This window comes from Mus pahari, chromosome 11, assembly GCF_900095145.1.
Source record: "Mus pahari chromosome 11, PAHARI_EIJ_v1.1, whole genome shotgun sequence".
NCBI lineage: Eukaryota > Metazoa > Chordata > Mammalia > Rodentia > Muridae > Mus > Mus pahari.
The window spans coordinates 31120998-31140293 of NC_034600.1; the positions used below are offsets into that span (position 1 = coordinate 31120998).

General features: G+C 38.7%; 1 protein-coding gene across 6 annotated transcripts in view; it reads right to left on the reverse strand.

Moving 5' to 3' along the window:
- The window catches only part of Bdp1 (B double prime 1, subunit of RNA polymerase III transcription initiation factor IIIB), a 93373-nt gene that overhangs the window by 19041 nt on the left and 55036 nt on the right, over window positions 1-19296 (reverse strand). For all 6 annotated transcript variants that reach the window (XM_029543939.1, XM_029543944.1, XM_029543942.1 and 3 more), the window contains exons 26-34: window positions 16648-16761; window positions 14106-14142; window positions 13567-13659; window positions 11926-12151; window positions 11263-11423; window positions 7975-8125; window positions 7613-7790; window positions 4749-4809; window positions 4039-4225 (exon numbers count right to left, since the gene is read on the reverse strand). In XM_029543939.1, the coding sequence (XP_029399799.1) occupies window positions 4039-4225; window positions 4749-4809; window positions 7613-7790; window positions 7975-8125; window positions 11263-11423; window positions 11926-12151; window positions 13567-13659; window positions 14106-14142; window positions 16648-16761 (1208 nt within the window). The remainder of the gene's footprint in view (window positions 1-4038; window positions 4226-4748; window positions 4810-7612; window positions 7791-7974; window positions 8126-11262; window positions 11424-11925; window positions 12152-13566; window positions 13660-14105; window positions 14143-16647; window positions 16762-19296) is intronic.

Genomic DNA, 19296 nt, shown 5'->3' on the forward strand with positions numbered 1-19296 from the left:
CTATAGGTGGAAGAACAATATGAACTAACCAGTACCCCCAGAACTCGTGTCTCTAGTGACATATGTAGCAGAAGATGGCCCAGTTGGCCTTCATTGGGAAGAGAGGCCCCTTGGTCTTGCAAACTTCATATGCCCCAGTACAGGGGAATGCCAGGGCCAAGAAGTGGGAGTGGGTGGGTAGGGGAGCAGGGGTGGGGAATGGGGGGTATAGGGAACTTTTGGGATAACATTTGAAATGTAAATAAAGAAAATATCTAATAAAAAAAAAAAGAAAAGAAAAAGCCTGTCCCCTAAAAGCTATTACAATAACACTGAAATTAAAAAGATCATTTAAGAATATTTTAAAAACTATATGCCAATAAATTGCAACCTCTAGAAGAAAGACACAAATGTCTGTTGCATATGATCTGCTAAAATCAAAGCAAGAGGATATTTAAAAGCTAAGAAAAACAAAACAAAAACCTTAATTAGATTAATAAAAAACACAGAATTGAGATTATAGTAATAAAAAGTAACTCAATAAAGATCTTAGAACCAAAGGAATTCACTACTAAATCTTACCAAATTAAAACAAAACAAAACAAAACAAACAAACAAAAAAAATCAGTCTATTAAACAAAACGAAGCTCTTTCAAACCCACTCTGAAGCCAGTATGACCTTGCAAAACCTGACATAAAGACAACTATGGACCAACATCCTTGCTACATACAATAGAGATCTTCAATAAAATATTTGCAGATGGAATTAAGTAAGTATTCTCCCTTGTAACTTGTCATACTCTCTTGAGTTCTTTCTCACTTTTACTTAATCTATATTTCTTAATAAATATTTCTTAATAAATATTCAGGTGAAAAGAAATCTTAAGAGAGTTTGCATACCATGATCTAGAGAATTTTATTCCAATGTGTAAGGATGGTCTAATATCACTAATAACTAATAGCATATAAATATCCTCAAGAATAAATATTACATAATTACCTGAATAGATGAAGAATTAAGTCTGATAAAATTCAATATATCTTCATGATAACCCCCCAATAATTATATCTATAAAGATGCTGCAACACAATGAATGATAGATATGATAAATTCACAGACATCCTATCAAACAGAACAAAAATGAAAGCATTTAATCTGAGACCAGGGACCAGACAGACTTCACTCTCTGATAAACACAATACTTGAAACTCTAGCCGTAACAATTTAAAGAGATGAAAGAGACAATAAAAGGAAGAGAGACAAACTATCCCTGAGTGCAGATGATACCATTCTACACACGGAAAAATCCTAAATATTCCACCCAAAGATTCTCACAACAGGGAAATAACGGCAGCAAAATAGCATACAAAAGTCAATATACAAAATTCAGTAACATTTGGCAGGGGGTGGGGGGAGAGTGTCTTTAAGGCAGGGTTTCTCTGTGTAGCCCCTGCTGTCCTGGAACTCAATCTGTAGACCAGCTGACCTTTAACTCTGAGATCCACCTGCGCCTCTGCCTCTGCACCTCTCTGCCTCTGCCGGGATTAAAGGCATGGGCTATCACAAGCCAGCTTCAATAACACTTCTATATATCAGCAATAAACTCACTGAGAATGAAACCAGAAAAAAAAAAAAAAAACCATTTCATAACAGCCTAAAAACAAAACACAAAAACAAACACAAAACCAAAACCCTATAGCAGGTGAAAGAAAGACTGAAATGACAATCACTGAAGGAACTGAAGATACTAGAAAATGGAATACCCTCCCAGGTTCATAGATCAGGGAGTTAAAATTGCTAAGCCAGTTTTAAAAGCTAAAACCATTATACTGGCTAGATTTTATCAATTTGAAACAAGTCAGGATTATCTGGGAAGAGTTACCTCAATGGAAAAAAATATCTCACTAAGACTGTCTTGCAGGAAGTCTGTGAAACATTTCTTGATTAATGATTGAGTACCCAAGCCTCGGGGGGTGGTGCCAGCTCTGGGCAGGCACCCCTGAAAAAACAAACCAAGCAAGTCAGTAAGCAGCATTCCTCCATGGCCTCTACCTCAGGTCCTGCATCCCGTTCCTGTTCTGACTTCCTTCAATGATGGACTGTACCCTGTAAGGTCAAATATAAATCCTTTCCTCCCTCCAAGTTGCTTTTGATCTGTGTTTTATTAAAGCAATAGCAGTCTATGAGTCAATGCGATTTCCTTCAGAATACCAAAGAATTCATTCTCCTCAGAACTAGAAAAAAAAAAAAACAAAAATTCTTACAGAAACAATTGAGCTGAATAGCCAAAGCAGACCTGAGGAAAAGGAGCACCTCTGCAAGTATTGACATGCCTGTTTTCAAAATATACTAAAGAACCACAGCAACAAAATAGCAAAGTGTGTGTGTGTGGGGGGGGGGGGGCGCAGAATCCCTGGGACAGCACTTGCTGCTCTTGCAGAGGAACTGGGTTTAGATCCCAGCACATCATAGTTCACAACCAACCACCTGGTAACTCCAGTTCCAGGGGGATCTGATGCCTTTAGCCTCCAAGGGAATCAAGTGCATATAGATGGTATATATACATGCATGCAAGCAAAACACTCACACATATACACTAAATCTAAATACAAACCAAAATAAAATCCCTGAAAACCAAACCAAACAAACAAGAAACCTAGACCCCTGTGCCTCATCCCACTCACCACCAACATTAAATAAATCAAAAATCTTAATGTAAGTCTTGTAACTTTGAAAATACAAGAAGGAAACAAAGAGAAACATGTGGTTCCAAGAGCTCAGAAAACAAATGTACCAATGAACAAATGTAATTAAACCAAATTATAGAGCTTCTCAATGAAAGAAACAAAGTAGAAAAAAAACTACGAAAATGCAGGAAATTGTTTGCAGCTATTTATCACAATAAGATTAATATTAAGAAAGATACAAACAATGATTTTTCTAATTTATTGGCATGCTAGAAAGAAGGCATGTGTGCTGAAGCATGCGTTAAGTTCAGAGGACATCTTACAAGAGTTTTCTTCCACCATGTGGGTTCTGGGGCTCACACCCAGGTCATTGGGCTTGCAAACAAGCAGCTTGACCTGTTGTGCTACCTTGCCAGCCCATATTCAGAACTTTTTAAAGAGGTAGTTATATAATTATACCTATAATCTCAAGAAGACTAAACCCAAGCCAGGCTACATAACCAGACCCATATAGCTGCATGTATCCAGTGTCATAATGAAACACCTGTTTATACAACCAATACACACTAACCTAACTAAATTAAAAGTGGACAACTGATCACAATAGGCCTCAACTTCTCAAAAGCACAACAGTTCAACAAACTTATGAAACAGTGCAATATCAAAACTACACTAAACTATTTATCCCTATCTAAATAGCTGTCATCGAACAAAACAAAATAAAAGGCAAAACAAATTAATGCTGGCAATGATGTGAAAAAACTTACACACTACTGGTGGGAGTAGAAATCAGCATACCCTTTACATAAAACATGACGGAGGATCCTCAAAAATTCTAAGGATAGACCTACCTTATGATCTACATACTTGTAGATCTGAAGGAAATGAAATCAATGTACAAAAACAAACACCCAAATACCCATGTTTACTGTAATACTATTAGTACCAGTCAGATTATAGAAACTATGACATTAGGCCATCAACAGATGAGTAGATTTAGAAAAAGTTATGGGCATGTACACACATGCATACATGTACACACACACATGCAAGGATTTGTTCCTCAAGCAAAATGAAAAATAAAATGTGTGACTACAAAGAAAATGAGCAGACTTGGAACGCTGTGTTATGTGAAATAACCTACACATAGAAAAACAATCACATTTTTTTCTCATATACATTAAAAATAGTAACAAAAATCGTGTAAAAGTAGAAGGACTTTCTAGAGGATGACAGAGGAGAGCAGGCCAAAGTACAAGAGGGCAGAGCAGAGAACAGACAAGATCAAGTACCATCCTCATCCATGCGACCGGCACACTGTTGTGTACAGCTGACTTACTACTTGACTGGTAAAAGGTTTAACTGCCTTACCTCAGGTCACCTCGTTCTGTTGCATTCCCAGACCTGACCAATATAGGTGCTGGCAGCAGAGAGCTCGGCATTAACTGCATGGCGGCATCGGTAAATCCTTCTGTTGCATTGGCTGGGATTTCCACCAAAGTTAAAATGAATGCTTGTTCATCTTCTCCATCTTGCTGTCCATTAGCAAATAGATTCACTGTCGAAGTTAAAAGTTAGCAATGAAAAGCTAAACCAAGAAATAGTACAAAACCATTATTTCATCTCTAAAATGATTCTTGTAACGTACAATGCCAAAACTAAGTAAAAAAATAAAACACATCCCCCAACCCCAAAAGCCTACACAGGCTATTTTGTGGGAAGCATTTATAATTTTGAGTAAAACTGATAAAATTTACATTTGTATTTTATGACTGCCATTGGCTTATTTAAATTTGTGCTTTCCCCCCCATATTTACATGAAAGCCAGGTGTGGTGGAATATGCTTGTAATGTTAGCATTAGGGAGACAGAGGCAGGAGGATTTCTGTGACTTTGAGGCCAGCCTAGTCTACTTAGCAAGGTCCAGGACACACAGGACTACAAAAAAACAAAACAAAACAAAACAAAACAAAACAAAACAAAACAAAACAAAAACCTATCTCAAAAAAAAAGGAGGCTAAAATTAAAAATTATACTACACATTATCACAGCACACATTTTGCTGGAAGCAGCCTTTCATACCTGTAACGTCTTGAGGACTGGGGTTTTCCCGTTGGGCTTCTGGAACATTAGATGGTGCACCCTGCCATTAAAACATGGAGAAGAAACTGAAGCTTGAGAAAGTTTCTGACAGCCTGACATATGGTGAAGAGACAGCATCTTCAAACTAACAGGCTTATCTTAAATAAGTTTAAAATAGCCCAATTAAACTGTCAGATGTAATTATTCCATAATTTTTCGGTGTCAGGGTGGAGGGTCAAACTCTTCCACTCCATCCACATTCCCAACACAGCAGATGCTTGAGTCTGTAATATCTCAGTGGAGGTAGCTGCTCCCTTTGCCTCCACTGTGGGTTGCTCCTGTTTTCCACAAACTACCCATAAACAGATTGTAATTTTCTAATGCTAGGAATCTTTAGGCTTTTATTTTGAAACAAACACTGCCAACAACTGACTGAATCAAGTCTTGTCAAAAGATACCAAAGCTACTGTTAAGAAGAGCTGAGTCTCCAATCACAAAAGAAGTCACTTGATATGCACTCACTGACAAGTGGATATTAGCCCAGAAACTTAGAATACCTAAGATCCAATTTGCAAAACACAAGAAAATCAAGAAGAAGAAAGACCAACGTGTGGATACTTCATTCCTCCTTAGAATAGNGAACAAAATACCCATGGAAGGAGTTACAGAGACAAAGTTTGGAGCTAAGACGAAAGGAGACTACTAGAGACTTCCCCACCTGGGGATCCATCCCATAATCAGCCACCAAACATAGACACTATTGCATATGCCAGCAAGATTTTGCTGAAAGGACCCTGATATAGCTGCCTCGTGTGAGGCTATGCCAGTGCATGGCAAACACAGAAGTGGATGCTCACAGTCATCTATTGGATGGAACACAGGGCACCCAATGGAGGAACTAGAGAAAGTATCCAAGGAGCCGAAGGGGTCTACAACCCTATAGGTGGAACAACAATATGAACTAACCAGTATCCCCCAGAGCTGTCTCTCTAGTTGCATATGTAGCAGAGGATGGCCTAGTCAGTCATCAACAGGAGGAGAGGCCCTTGGTCTTGTGAAGATCATATGCCCCAGTACAGGGAAATGCCAGGGCCAGGAAGCGGGAATGGATAGGTTGGGAAGCAGGGTGGGGGGGAGGGTATAGGGGACTTTGGGATAGCATTTGAAATGTAAATGAAGAAAATATCTAATTAAAAAAAAAAAGAAAGAAAAAGAAAGAGCTGGGTCTCACTGGGCACATACCCAACATGAAGGGGAAAAAATGTCCTTATCACATATAAATCTCAAAGACACCATCCTAGCCAAGTGATTAGGAAGTATCTTCACTAATATATCAAAGTCACACTATGCTGCACAAAAGGAATGACAGCTATTGCATTGCCGCTGTAGCACTGTAGACCTAAAACAGCAATATACACTGCTACTCCTTTGTAAGGCATCTTTTTCTTAGTAAAGACATTATGGATATAACTCATGAATATAAATTAATGTCAAACAGATCAAGTTTGAATCCAAGAAAACAAAGTAAGGGAAAGTTCTTACAGATTTTTGTAACTTTTTTAAGTCTGAAATTATTTCAAAGTAAAAGTTAAAAAGCAAAAACTGGGGATGACATAGAAAACAAATCTTGACATTGGATGGAGATAAATTCCTTACTTTCTACTTTAACAAATCATGGTGTTACACCTATTGTTAAAATATGTTCCTTTCCTTTTAATAAGCTACTTTATTCTGTACTTCAAAACTCAACTACTTTCCTATCCAAGGATCTTTTTAAAAACAGTATTAATGCCTCTCCTTTCCAGAGACTATACTGATGGTGAGGACACCACCGAGGTCTGGTTCCAGTCTATCACAGAGCCTATCATACCAGATATCAACTAAATATCAAAACATGCAATTATTCATGTTTCCCAAAGCTTTGTACCCCAGTGCTGCCTCAATGTCCCTCATGGAGTAATATCTCAGGAAACATTTATTCTGGGAACGAAATATAAAGATCAGAGCTAAGACGCAAGAAATTAACTTCTCAAGCTTTTCTAACAAAACTGAATAATACTTGTATTTCAGGACAATGCTTCTCAACCTGTCATTCAAAACCCCTTTCACAGGGGACATATATTAGAGATCCTGCCCATTAGATATTTACATTATGATTCTTAGAAGTAGCACAATTAGTTATGAAGTAGCAGCTAAATTACTATTATGGGGTCACCATAACATGAGGCACTGTATTCAAGGGGAACACCAATAGGACGGCTGAGAACCACTGCTCTATGGCCTTGGAAGGGTCAGGAGTCCAAACACACACCAAAAATTCTATCATGCTCCTGGTTTTGTTTCTAAGACTAGTTTCTGCAGGGCCAAAGCTGGCCTCAAGCTCCTGGGCTCCAGAATTCCTCTTCCGTCAGCACAGGCACCGATCACCACACCCCGACCACAGTCCACCCCTGCCAAGGTAAAACTAGGGTCACAGATGTGAGGAGATGGCAGGAAGCAGAAAGGGGCTGACCAGAGCTTTTGGGAATCAGTGATGAAGTGAACATACATGTATTTGGGAGTTTTTGTTTCTTTTAAACGCAAGGTCTCACTATCTGGAGCAGGGAGCCTTGGAATTCATAAAGATCTGTCTAAAACTCCCTCTCAATTGCTGGGGTCGAATGTGTGCTCTGTTTTTTGAGACAGGGTCTTGCTGTGTAACTCAGGCTAACCTAGTGCTTGTTATACTACCCAGGTTGCCCCCAAACTTGAGTTTCCTGTCTCTAAGTCCTGAGAGTTGGGATTACAAGTGTGAGCCTCCACATAGGCTGTACAGTAAATGGAGAAAGGAGAGCCACAGCCCTCAGTACTGGACATTGCTCTACCTCTGGCACAGGAAGCACGGGCACGCCGCTGCCTGTAGGGGTTTCTTTGAGGGCTTCTTCAGCAGCACTCTCACCAAAACTCCGCCCCGAATCGAGTGTCTGCTGCCCTATCTCAGACGAAGCAACTGCAGCGCCCGACACTTGAACCTCTTGCAAGTTCTCCTCGTGATCTTCAATTCTGAAATAGTTTCAATACATTATTTTAAATCAATCAACCAAGCACAAAATTATTTTTAGGACTAAGTATTATCATTGACTGTAATGTTTTCAACTTTAAAAATGTTAACCCCAGTGGAATTCTGTGGCTGGCGAAAGCTAAGGTACAGCATAGAATGAACGGCAGGGTGTCTTTCCTCCTTTACCTCGCAGGTAGGATTGCTTCTTGAGAAACACCGGCCCCTTCAACATCACGCACACACTGGGGCTGCTCCTCTTCCTTAGTTTCTGCTGCTGTGACTGGAGCACGGCTTTTATCCTCTAATTCTACTGCTTTGGAATCATCTCCCTCAGTTTCTTTTTTAAAAAAAAAGGGGGGGGGATACACAAGATATAGTTCAAAACAGTACAGCTAAATCTCTACATTAGAAACATATTCTCTCTTAAAAAACAGATTTGGTTACCCCTCCAAGATTCTCATACTCAAAAATCAGCTAATTCACACGGCAGAAGAATGGGGTTTGCCAAGATTTTTGAAAAGTAAAACATGATTAATGAAACCTACACTGGACATATTTCATTCTTGGGTGACAAAGCAATTGCATCCCTATTTGTGATAACAGTTCTACAGTATCATAATTAAAAGTAGTACTGTAATTAAGGGCTGGCAAATGGCTCATCAGCTAGCTAACAGTAACCTGTTCAATCCTCAGGACCCACACATGAAAGGAGAAAGCTGACTCCCACAAGTTGTCATCTGATAGTCTCACATCCTCTGTGGTATATGCACACCTACACACACACACACACACACACACACACACACACACACACACCTAAGACACAAATACACACACAGACACACTCACTCATACAGACACACATGCACATACACATATGCATACACCCACTCATACATACACATGCAATACATAATTTAATAACTAATGACAAACCCACACCCAAAAGAGGATTAGAAGTGAGTACAAGGGTCTCTCTGATAATTCCACCACAGCAGGTGCCTGGGAGAGGTGTAGTTGTGTGGCAGGTGAGGGGACTTGGTGGGTAATGGCAGGTGCCACCAAGTCTTTCAACCACTGGGTCCCACTGTTAAAGAACTGACTCCAGCAAGTTTTCCTGTATCCTAACACATGCACCATGGCATGTGTACAGGTGCAAGAGACACACGCGCGTGCACACACACACACAGACACACACACACAGACACAGACAACAAGATACGTGCAATAGAATTTTAAATGATATCACACACTGGGGAAGAAAAATACTTCTAAATATAAGGAATGGTGTGAACCTAGGCAGAAGAGTGGAGCAAACTGACCAAGAGACCACATATGTACTTCTGAATACTGCTCAAACCAGTTTAATGAATTAACTAACTGCATATACTGTCAGACATTGATGGCTGAAAGGAAATCTCAGATATCAGGAACCCAAAACTAGGGGGGAATGGTGTTAATTATCCAGATTTTCTAAGCATGAATTCAATAATCTAGGAAGGGTATGGCTTCCACTACTTTTCCTAAGGAATCAGACCTTTGGCAAGAAGTAGAAGAGGAAATGAAGGTAGAAGTTAATGTATGCATCACAATATATTAAGGACATTTTAAAAATGAGAGAGTTCAAGTAGTTAAAAAACACTTGCAGATTAGGCAGAAGAACGAAATTTGAGTCCCAGCTCTTATATTTGTTAATCAAGTTCGAGGGGATTTGGCATACTCTTCTGGCTTCTGCAGGCACCAATCACAAGAGAGTGCACAGACATACATGCACTCAAAACACTCATACACATAAAATAAAATAAAATAAAATAAAATAAAATAAAATAAAATAAAATAAAATAAGAAAGAAACAATCAGAGAAGCCAGTGTGCAAGTGCAATGATATGATTTGAATCCCTGGGATCCATGGAGGAGAAACCCAAGCCTGCTCTCTGCTCCCCACATGTATTTAGTGGCCCACATGCCCACACGTCCCCCCCAACAGATTAAAAAAAAAAAAGAAAGAAAAAGAAAAAGAAAGAGAAAAAAGAAAAAGAAAAAGACATGTATCATTAGTCACATTTACAATGAAATCCTGCTTCACATCAAGAGTTATAATACTGTCTTGGAGGGCTATGGATTAATACACTTTAGTGTTTGTTTACCAGTTAGGTCCTGAGTTCAAATTCCAGCACCACTAAAAAAGTTAGGTGTCTAGGCGGGGACAGAAACTAAAATTCTTTGCTTCTGGAAGACTGAAATAGGAAGAATCCAAGTTCAAGGCCAGCCTAAACTACACAGTGAGGTTCCTACTCAGCTTTGAATGCATAGTGAAATCCTGTCTTATGTGCATGAGACAGATAGACAGACATCAGACAAACTCTCATAGACTGCTGGTTAAAAATATAAAGTCATGCACCTATTCTTTTTTTTTTTTTAATTTAACTGCCACATAACATATAAAAGTTGCCACGAAAATAACTGGAATCTTCTTGAAAACAAATTAATGGTTACTCCTAAGACGAAGAAGCTCAGTGACAGTATACGATTAGCATATAGAAAAGCCTGAATTCAACCCTAGCATGGCAGAGGGGGCAAAAGAGAAATATTGCATGACCCAGAAATTCTACTTGGTATGTGTAAACCCAGGAGAAATAAGAACATCCATGAGTGTTCATAGCAGCATTACTCATTATAGAAATGGCAGATACATTCTACACGCTCACCAACAGATAATGAACAAAAGGTGGTACAGTTACACAATATTATTTGTCAATAAAAAGAAATAAGATCCAGTGAGTAAAAGCTCTGACCAAGAACCTGTGGCAGCCAGTATGGTGGGAGGAGAGGACCAACTCCACACGGCTGTCTTCTAACCTCCACATCCACAGTCCCAGGCAATACAAACACACAGCAGTACATTTTTAAAAGTATTTTATACATGATATAAACGAATCCTGAAAACATGCTAGGTGAAAAACACCAGACTCAACGATATATTGTATGTTTCTATTAGCATGGCACGTACGAAGACACACTGGAATTAGTGTTGGCTATGCTGGAAAGTAGCTGCTGACTGTGGTACTAAAGACAATTTGGTGAGCAGAACACTAATTTGCAAACTTTAAGTAGGTAAATTGTACTGTATACGGATCATCTCAAGAAACAAACAATACTTTCTGTTTAGACAGCCTCTACCTCCAGAGTGCTGTGAATCAGGAGTGTTCTCACCACCCCTTAGAACATACATGTGAACAAAATACTGGCACACACAAAATAAATGTAAAACTATTTATTATTCCAAGAGCTGCATTGCCACCATGAGCACACCTTGGCGGGAGCCAGTTCTCTCTTCTACCTTTATATAGGTTTCAGAGATCAAACTCCGGTATACAGACTGGTGTGGCAAGTGCCTTTACCCATCGAGCCATCTCACAGGTCCCTGAACTATCTTTTGTCAATATAATTTTCTAAAAGAAAAATTAAACTCACCTCTTTGAATTTCCACTTCTGTCCCTTTAGTTATGCAGAAACTGGCAACTTCCTGATGACCATCAAGCTCACCGATCTCTAAAATCTTCTCAGAATTTAGTTCAGGTGTAACAACCATACTCTCCATTCTCAAATGTGTGCTCATCGTAGAAGCTATATTCCTAAAAGGAAAAAGATGCAAAGTGATGAAAGTCCCTCTGGTGTGTATGTCTAGCACTGATACAGTTAACACACCACCATTCAGTAACACACTGTATGTAAATGTTTGCTTGTCTGTTTGTTTTGAGAAAGTATCAACACAATATGAGGCTCCCCTAAAACTGAAACCACCTTTGCTGAAGCCCCCAGAAGGCTGAAACTACAGGTATGTACCACCACACCTGGCAAATGGTCATTTCTGAATGCTAAAATTAAAAAGAGGTTAAGTTTGCTAAGAGCCCTAAGAAGAAAATGGAGACCATGTTTATAAAACATTCATATAAACCTATTTCACTTCAAAGACACAGAAAACATACTGCTGTGGTTTTATATGCAAACTAACAAACCAGTATCAGTGTCAGATAATCTTTAATTTAACCTGTGAAGAATTAGCATAAGCATTACCAGAAGCTAATAACTAACCTGGTGCTGCTGAACTCTTTGTTAATCGAATGCTGGAATTACCTGGTTGGCAGAGTCTCCTCCACTGCTTCTTCCACCACAGCAGTGTCTCTACTGCTTTGTTCCTTTGATACGATCTTGTTTTCTTCAAATGATGCATGCGATGTACTAATGACAGGTGAACAAACCCCCTGATCGTCATGAACAATTTTTTGATTTACATTATCTGGGATAAAAGGCACATGACTTTGATCCTTTGAATGAACATCAGGAAATACACATACTCCTACTGCAGAAGAAAATAGGAAATTAAAATTGATCCAATTTTAATAGCTATTTGAAAAAATTCCTCAACATTCAGTAACTATAATTCAATTTCAGTATTAAAGTTTGTTCTATTAGGATCCAAATTTAATTTCATTATTTCACATTTCATTCAAGAATATGATCTGTAATAAGCTTAATTATTCTTATCATTAAGTTTTTGGGGTACTCTAAGTAAAAAACCAGTCTTTTTGTTATTTTCAGTAACTATATACCTAAATGGTTTCAAAACAGGGTATCTTCATTTACTAGTTTTTGAAAATTGTACTTTAAATACTAGAAATTTGTACCAGTGTCACTAAAGTATTCTGCCTGAGAATGAAACCCTTCTTGGAACACAAATTAGACACTCCTCTGAAAAATGCACAGTTATGAACTTATAATTCATACAATGAAAGTGAATGGTAGATCAACCATTACCAGTCAAAACAACTGCCTATAATACAATTAGCTATAGTTAAAGTTAACGAGTAAAGGCTTCAGCTTTTGGAATAGGAGATTTGGCTCAGTTGCCTAGCAAACAATGCTCTGGGTTCAATACCTTATACCACAAAAATAAAAATTAAAACAACTATATAGTTTTATGTTGAGTTAATGCATTTAAGATTTAAGTTGGCATTTCTTTTGGCTTTTCCACTACTGTTAAATAAATCATCTCAGTAACTATTTGCCCCTCTATAGATTTATATCAGTTATGATCACCATCTCAAGCAGGAATCCTTTTGCTAAAAGAAATATTGATCAGTGGTCAATGATCCACAATATCCAGTGTTTATGATGCTATGAAAGGTTGAGGATTTATCAGTAACTATTCTGTGAGTACAAATTCCCCCCCTCCCCAGCCCTTTTCCACCTCCCAAGCTTGGCCAGCCTGGAGCTCAGAGATCAGCCTGTTTTGGCTTCCCAATGGCTGGAGATTAAAGGCCATCTAGCCCAGCCAAATAATTCTTGTATTTCTAGTTATGAGCTTTATTTATTTATTTTTATTTTTTTGGTTTTTCTGTGTAGCCCTGGCTGTCCTGGAACTCACTTTGTAACCAGGCTGACCTCGAACTCAGAAATCTGTCTGCCTCTGCCTCCCAAGAGTTGGGATTAAAGGCCTGCGCCACCACTGCCTGGCAGCTTTGCTATTTTTTAACAACTGAAGCATCTCTCCAGTCCCAAACTACTCTCAATAAGCCAACTGTATCCTCTCAAAATTGTTGCCACTGCACCTGAAGAGACTAAGTAAAATAATGATTAATTTAATCTCTTTTTGTGAAAAACAACACTGACAATTTCTAACATAAAAACCTAAAGACTGGAGGTTACTCAGCATGTACCTTGTTAACTCATTTTTAAAGGTTTTGACTCTGGGTAGGATTTATCTTCCAGACTTACCATCTCCCTGTCCAGGAACGATCTCTGACTGCAATACTATATCTCCCATTGTAAGTAAAGTTATGGCGGCTTCCGTGCTTCCATCACTGGGACCTTGAGAAAACATACCAACATTAAACATAAACATTAAACTAGACATCTCTTCACTTAGGAAGACTTTATGCTCAGATGTCTGCTAGTAAGCAGTTGCAACAGCCTTCACACCACTATCCCAGTCCTCAGGCACAGTCTGCTCCCATCAGGACATGTTTATAGCTCACCCACGCTGCCTTTACTCACTACGAACACTGCCCACACAGTGACTGCGCAGCTCCAGAGGAGACATCGGTGCTTCACGACTTCACCCTGATTCTAGGCTTACCTTCTAGTTAGGGTCTGAGAAGCTCAGGTTCCTCTCTACCTAACAGGTTAATGTCTTGGTCTACATTTTAGCAGTCATCACCGCCATTTACATTAAATGCCCCATTTACCTGTCATCACCGAAATCATTACAGTACAGTTAACCAAACAGTCTTAATCAATTCTTTGTTAACAGTTACCTGATTCTTCTTGGGTCTGTTCACCTACGTCCATTTCCTAAAAGAAGAAAAACATGTTAAGTATTTCCCCCAAACAAATATTCTGGTTTTGTTTTTGTTTTTAAGCATCAGCAAGTCTTTTTTTTACAAGTCCTTCTGTGTTTTTAGTTATGATAGTAAATCTTTTTGTAATTTATGTTTATCCATAAAGGTTCACAAGTAAGAACAGAAATACTAACTTGCAGACCACATTCTTCTGTATCTCACTCCTGATTTATCTGTCTCCTAGTCTTGGATCTTCACAGTCATAATCCTTCATCTCTAGTCAAACCAGTATTTACCCAATAAAAACTAAAGTCTAGAAGAGGACAAAACTTTACCACACTGTGTGGTTAAAATATAACAAACGTTAGTACAGGATGAGTGGACAGGAGACAGCTGTCTAGAGAGGAGCACCAGGAGCTCTGCTGACCTGCTGTCCAGTACAACTGTCAAACATGAATTAAAAACCAAATTAAAAACCCTGGAGTTGGTTGTAAGAGCAAAACAGAATAAGAAACAGCTATTCAGCAAGATCTATATACAACTGGTAGCTAAAACAGCATTTGTGAAACACAGATGTTCAATGCAGCCTTCCTTCAGCTTACAGCATCTAAGACTTCACCTAAGCTGTTGGGGGCTCTCTCCCTGCCAAAGGTATCAGAAAAACAAGACTTCCACACCTAACACTATATGATCATCAACAACAAAAACCCACGGATAATAGCTGTTGTGGATAGCCCAGGGGCTAACTATATTTGATATTAATTCCATTCTTCTGTGAGTGGCTGCAAACAAAGAATGAGCTTCCTACCTTAATTTGTAAAATAAAGGAGAGCTGATGATTGGGCAGATAAAAGGGAAGGTGGAGAGGAAGGTAGAGAGTGGAAGAGGGAGAGGAAGCAGAGGAGGAGGAAGAAAAGCTGAGCANAAGCACATGGCCTGGAGAAAGTTATAAGGGGTCTCATAGATGTGGAAGATGGTAGTGTAGTGGTAGATCTGCCCAACCTAGGCACACAGCATGTATTCATATTAACTGAGTTGTGTTTTCATTGCCGGGGCATATCTAGGTTGGAGATTCACCACAACAAATAGCTATTAGGACATAAAGACATTTGAAATACTAGTAAACAACACAGAAACATATAAAAGTCATCCTCAGGGAATTAAGCTTCCTACAACACACAAAACTATTGTTATTACAACATTCCAACATGGTAACAAAAACATATACATCTGTAGCAATGCAAAAAATAAAAACTCAAAACTACACGACAAAGTCTAAAACCCTTTCCTGACAAACACACAACAAATTGGCACAGAAGAGTTTCCTCAGCGTGAAAGAGACATCCTAGAAAACCCAACAGCTACCACTGTACTTAATGGCATAAGATCAACTGCTAAGACTATGACCAAATCAAGAAAGGCCACTTGAAAGCCAGCTATTGGTGGTACATGCCTTCAATTCCAACACTCAGAAGGCAGTAGCAGGTGGACCACTGAGTTTGAGGCCAGCCTGTTCTACAGAGTGAGTTCCACAACCACCAGAGTTACACAAAAGAAACTCTGTCTTAGGAAAAAAAAAAAACAAAACACTTGTACCATGTCTAGGAAGTGATTTACAACAGAAGCTCTAGCCAAGGCAATCATGTAGGAAAGAGAAATAAATCATACTTAATCTGGAAAGTAATGTAAAATTGAATTTCAAATTTCTGATATTAAAAATGTATCTTCCCTGGAAAAGGTCTATTAAACATATTCAGTTTAAAACAAAACCACAGGATTGGCCCTAATTCAATGACAACAGCTCTAATTCAATGTGTCAATAAAAGATAAAAACATAGACTGTCATAAGCCAATGGAAGCCAAGGTTGGGATGTCAAGGATGAAGCATTACTAAATTCCATAAAATCAGGAAGGGAAGAAGTGGTTTCCTCCTCAGATCCACTAGGAAAACCTACCAGAAGTGGTGAATACATATGCATGCAAGCAAAGCACGCACACAAACACAAAGTAAAAACAAATGTAACTTTTGTTGGTTTTTAAAAATACATCTCTACTATGGTATTTATGACAATGTAGTTAGTTTTATATAGTTACTATAATTTATTTAATATAGATTTATGCCTCAGAATTTTGAGGTAAAAGCCTATGATGATATTGAGCTTTACAAAATAAATACAAAAATGAGTTTTACAATCAAAAGTAAAACCCTTGCCGGGCAGTGGTGGCACACGCCTTTAATCCCAGGCAGAGGCAGATGGATTTCTGAGTTCAAGGCCAGCCTGGTCTACAAAGTGAGTTCCAGGACAGCCAGGGCTACACAGAAAAACCCTGTCTTGAAAAAAAAAAAAACAACAACAAGAAAAAACAAAAAAATAAAACAAAAGTAAAACCCTTGATAATTTGCAAATTTCAACTCTTCATAAAAACAGTTCCTCACATGAGAGGAAAAAAAAAATCAATGTTACAAAAATAACCCTGCACTCACTCTTCCGGAGGTGAGCAGACGGAAGACACTTACAAATGATGGCGGATACACAACTTTTTCTGCTTGCACAGCCTGAGCTGTTGTGTCCATATGTGAAAGCTGATGTTCAACAATAGTCATGTCTGCAACGTCCATGGTTATTTCAAGCTGTCAGAAGAAGGATCATTATTTCAATTTGACAAAGTACAAACATTAAAAGACCTCATTTTCTATATTAACTAACAAAATTAAACATTAAAATGCAGAAATATGCCTCAGCTACACAACGTAAAAACCAAACTACATTAATTCTTAGTGACTAAGAACTTAGCAAAAGTAAAACATTACATTTCTGAGGGGACTGGGGCTTTACAACCCGTTATCAAATTTTCTACAGATACCCTTTGAGTAGTTGACATGTCATTTCATATTCCTCTCACTTTGTCCCAATTTCTTCCATTTTCTAACATTTATATAATGTTTTAAAAAACACAATCATATAAGCATAGGAATACAAAGTCAAATTAAATATACTTGGTCCCTGCCCTCAACAGACTCATGACTAAAGAAAAACACATTAACTATACATAAAACTAACTGTACACTACCATAAATATTATAGTTGAGATGACCTGATGTGCTTAAACACACTGATCATATCACTCCTCATGCAACAACTGTCTCTCATCATTCAGTAATGGGTTCACACACTATCTGACAGCTGGTTAAAAGGAATCATATTTTTTAAAAGATTTATTTGAAGTATGTGTACGGGTCAGGAAGATGAGCACATCTGTGAGCCTCCAGAGGCCAGGAGAGGTTGATGGGTACATTGAACCTGGAGTTGCAGGGGTTTGCTGGATATGGGTGTTGGGATCTGAACTGTGGACCTCATGACTGGGTAGCAAGAACTCTTAACTGCTGAGCAATCTCTCTAGGCCAAAGGAAATACAATTTGAATTGTTCTGTTCAACTTCTGAGTCAAAATTGCTACTATGATAGGCTGAGTATAGTCCAGAGTTCAGGACCCAAACTTTGATCACCAGAAGAGGGGACAAAACAGTGCCACTGAAGATATTCTGTAAAGACACATTCTGAGGCCTGATTACTGGAAGTAAATTTTCTCTATCAACTTGCCTTCACCCAAAGTGCTGTGGGAGAGGATATAGAGATAAACTCCATGTAGAATTAATCACCTGTCCTTCACGAAACTAATTTTCCTTCGGTATTTTCTTGATGTATACTAAAACCTACATTCAGAAGACTTACTTTGAACTTTCAATATTATTTAGTTATATCAAGAATTCTACTAACTCATTTACGTTTAGACATTTGACAGGCTTATTATTAATCCTGAATAAATTAAAGGTAGATATTCCTTTGCATTTACCAGTATAATATTACAGACTCAAGAAGGGTACTTCCTCTTGGCAGATGTGCCATAACAGGACTTGAACTGTCTTCTACATCGTCACTACAGTCTAGAGAACTCCTGATTCTGTTTGAAATGACTCAAAGTATTCTAAATCCCTATTCAACCAGCTAAATGACTAAGAATCGAATGAGAACAGGAAACTCTAAAGCTCAGAGTGGGACGGTAAGACCACAGGTAAGACAGGAGGCAAAGCATGCTCTTCTATTTCATACCTGCTTCATTAGAATGACTACAGAGGGTTTTTTTCCCCTAAATTTTTGAAACAGGGTTTCTCTGTGCAGCCCTGGCTGTCCTAGAACTTGCTCTGTACATCAGGTTAGTCTCAAATTCACAGACCCACCTGCCGCTGCCTCTCTGTCTCTCTGACTCTGCCTCTGCCTCCTGCATGTTGGGACTAAAGGCATGGACCATCACCAAACCAAACCAAACCAAACCAAACCAAGAATTGGGCACACTGTAGCTATAGAATGACTACTTATCATGAGAGGCCAGGGAGTGGAAAGGAGAAAAAAGACAGAGAAGTGAGAATGGATGAAGAGAGAAGTGAATGGTGATAAAGATAGAAACTAAAACCTTTGACAAAGGAAAATGATGTAATCAGGTTTTTTGCTTTAAAAAACCAAACCAAACAAACAAACAAAAAAAAACAACTTAAACACAGAATTACCAAGTATTCTAGCAAATTCATCTCCAAAAGACCTAAGAGCAGAGAAGCAGGGAAGCAGGAAATGGGGATATGGCTCAGTTGGTAGTGATTATGCCAATTATGTAAAAGCCCTGGGTTCCACCTCCAGCACCACACACCTGTAATTCCAGCATTTGGGAGGTAGATGTAGGAGGATTAGAAATCAAGGTCAACCTACACTGTACCAGAAACAAGAATTCCAGTTTGAAAAGGTGAGTTCTCTTGGGTGGAGGGTAGTGATAAGACTGAGTAAGAAAGCAGGGAGGTGGAGAGGCTGAGGATGTGGCTGTCGTAAAGTCCTTGCCTCACAGACATGAAGCTGGAGGTTCTACCTGCAACCTTTTTAAAACCAGCTGTAGCAGCACATGACTGTAATCCCAGCACTGGAAAGGTAGACACAGGAGGACCAGAAGCTCAAGGTCATCCTGGACTGCACAGCACGCTTGAAGGCCAATGTGCAATGTGAGATACATGAGACCCTGCCTCAAAACCAAAAGACAAAGAAGAAAAGAGGAAAGAGATTGATTCTATCTTCTTCACCAACCAAACATAGAAAACACCTGCCAAGACTTTTTTCAAATTA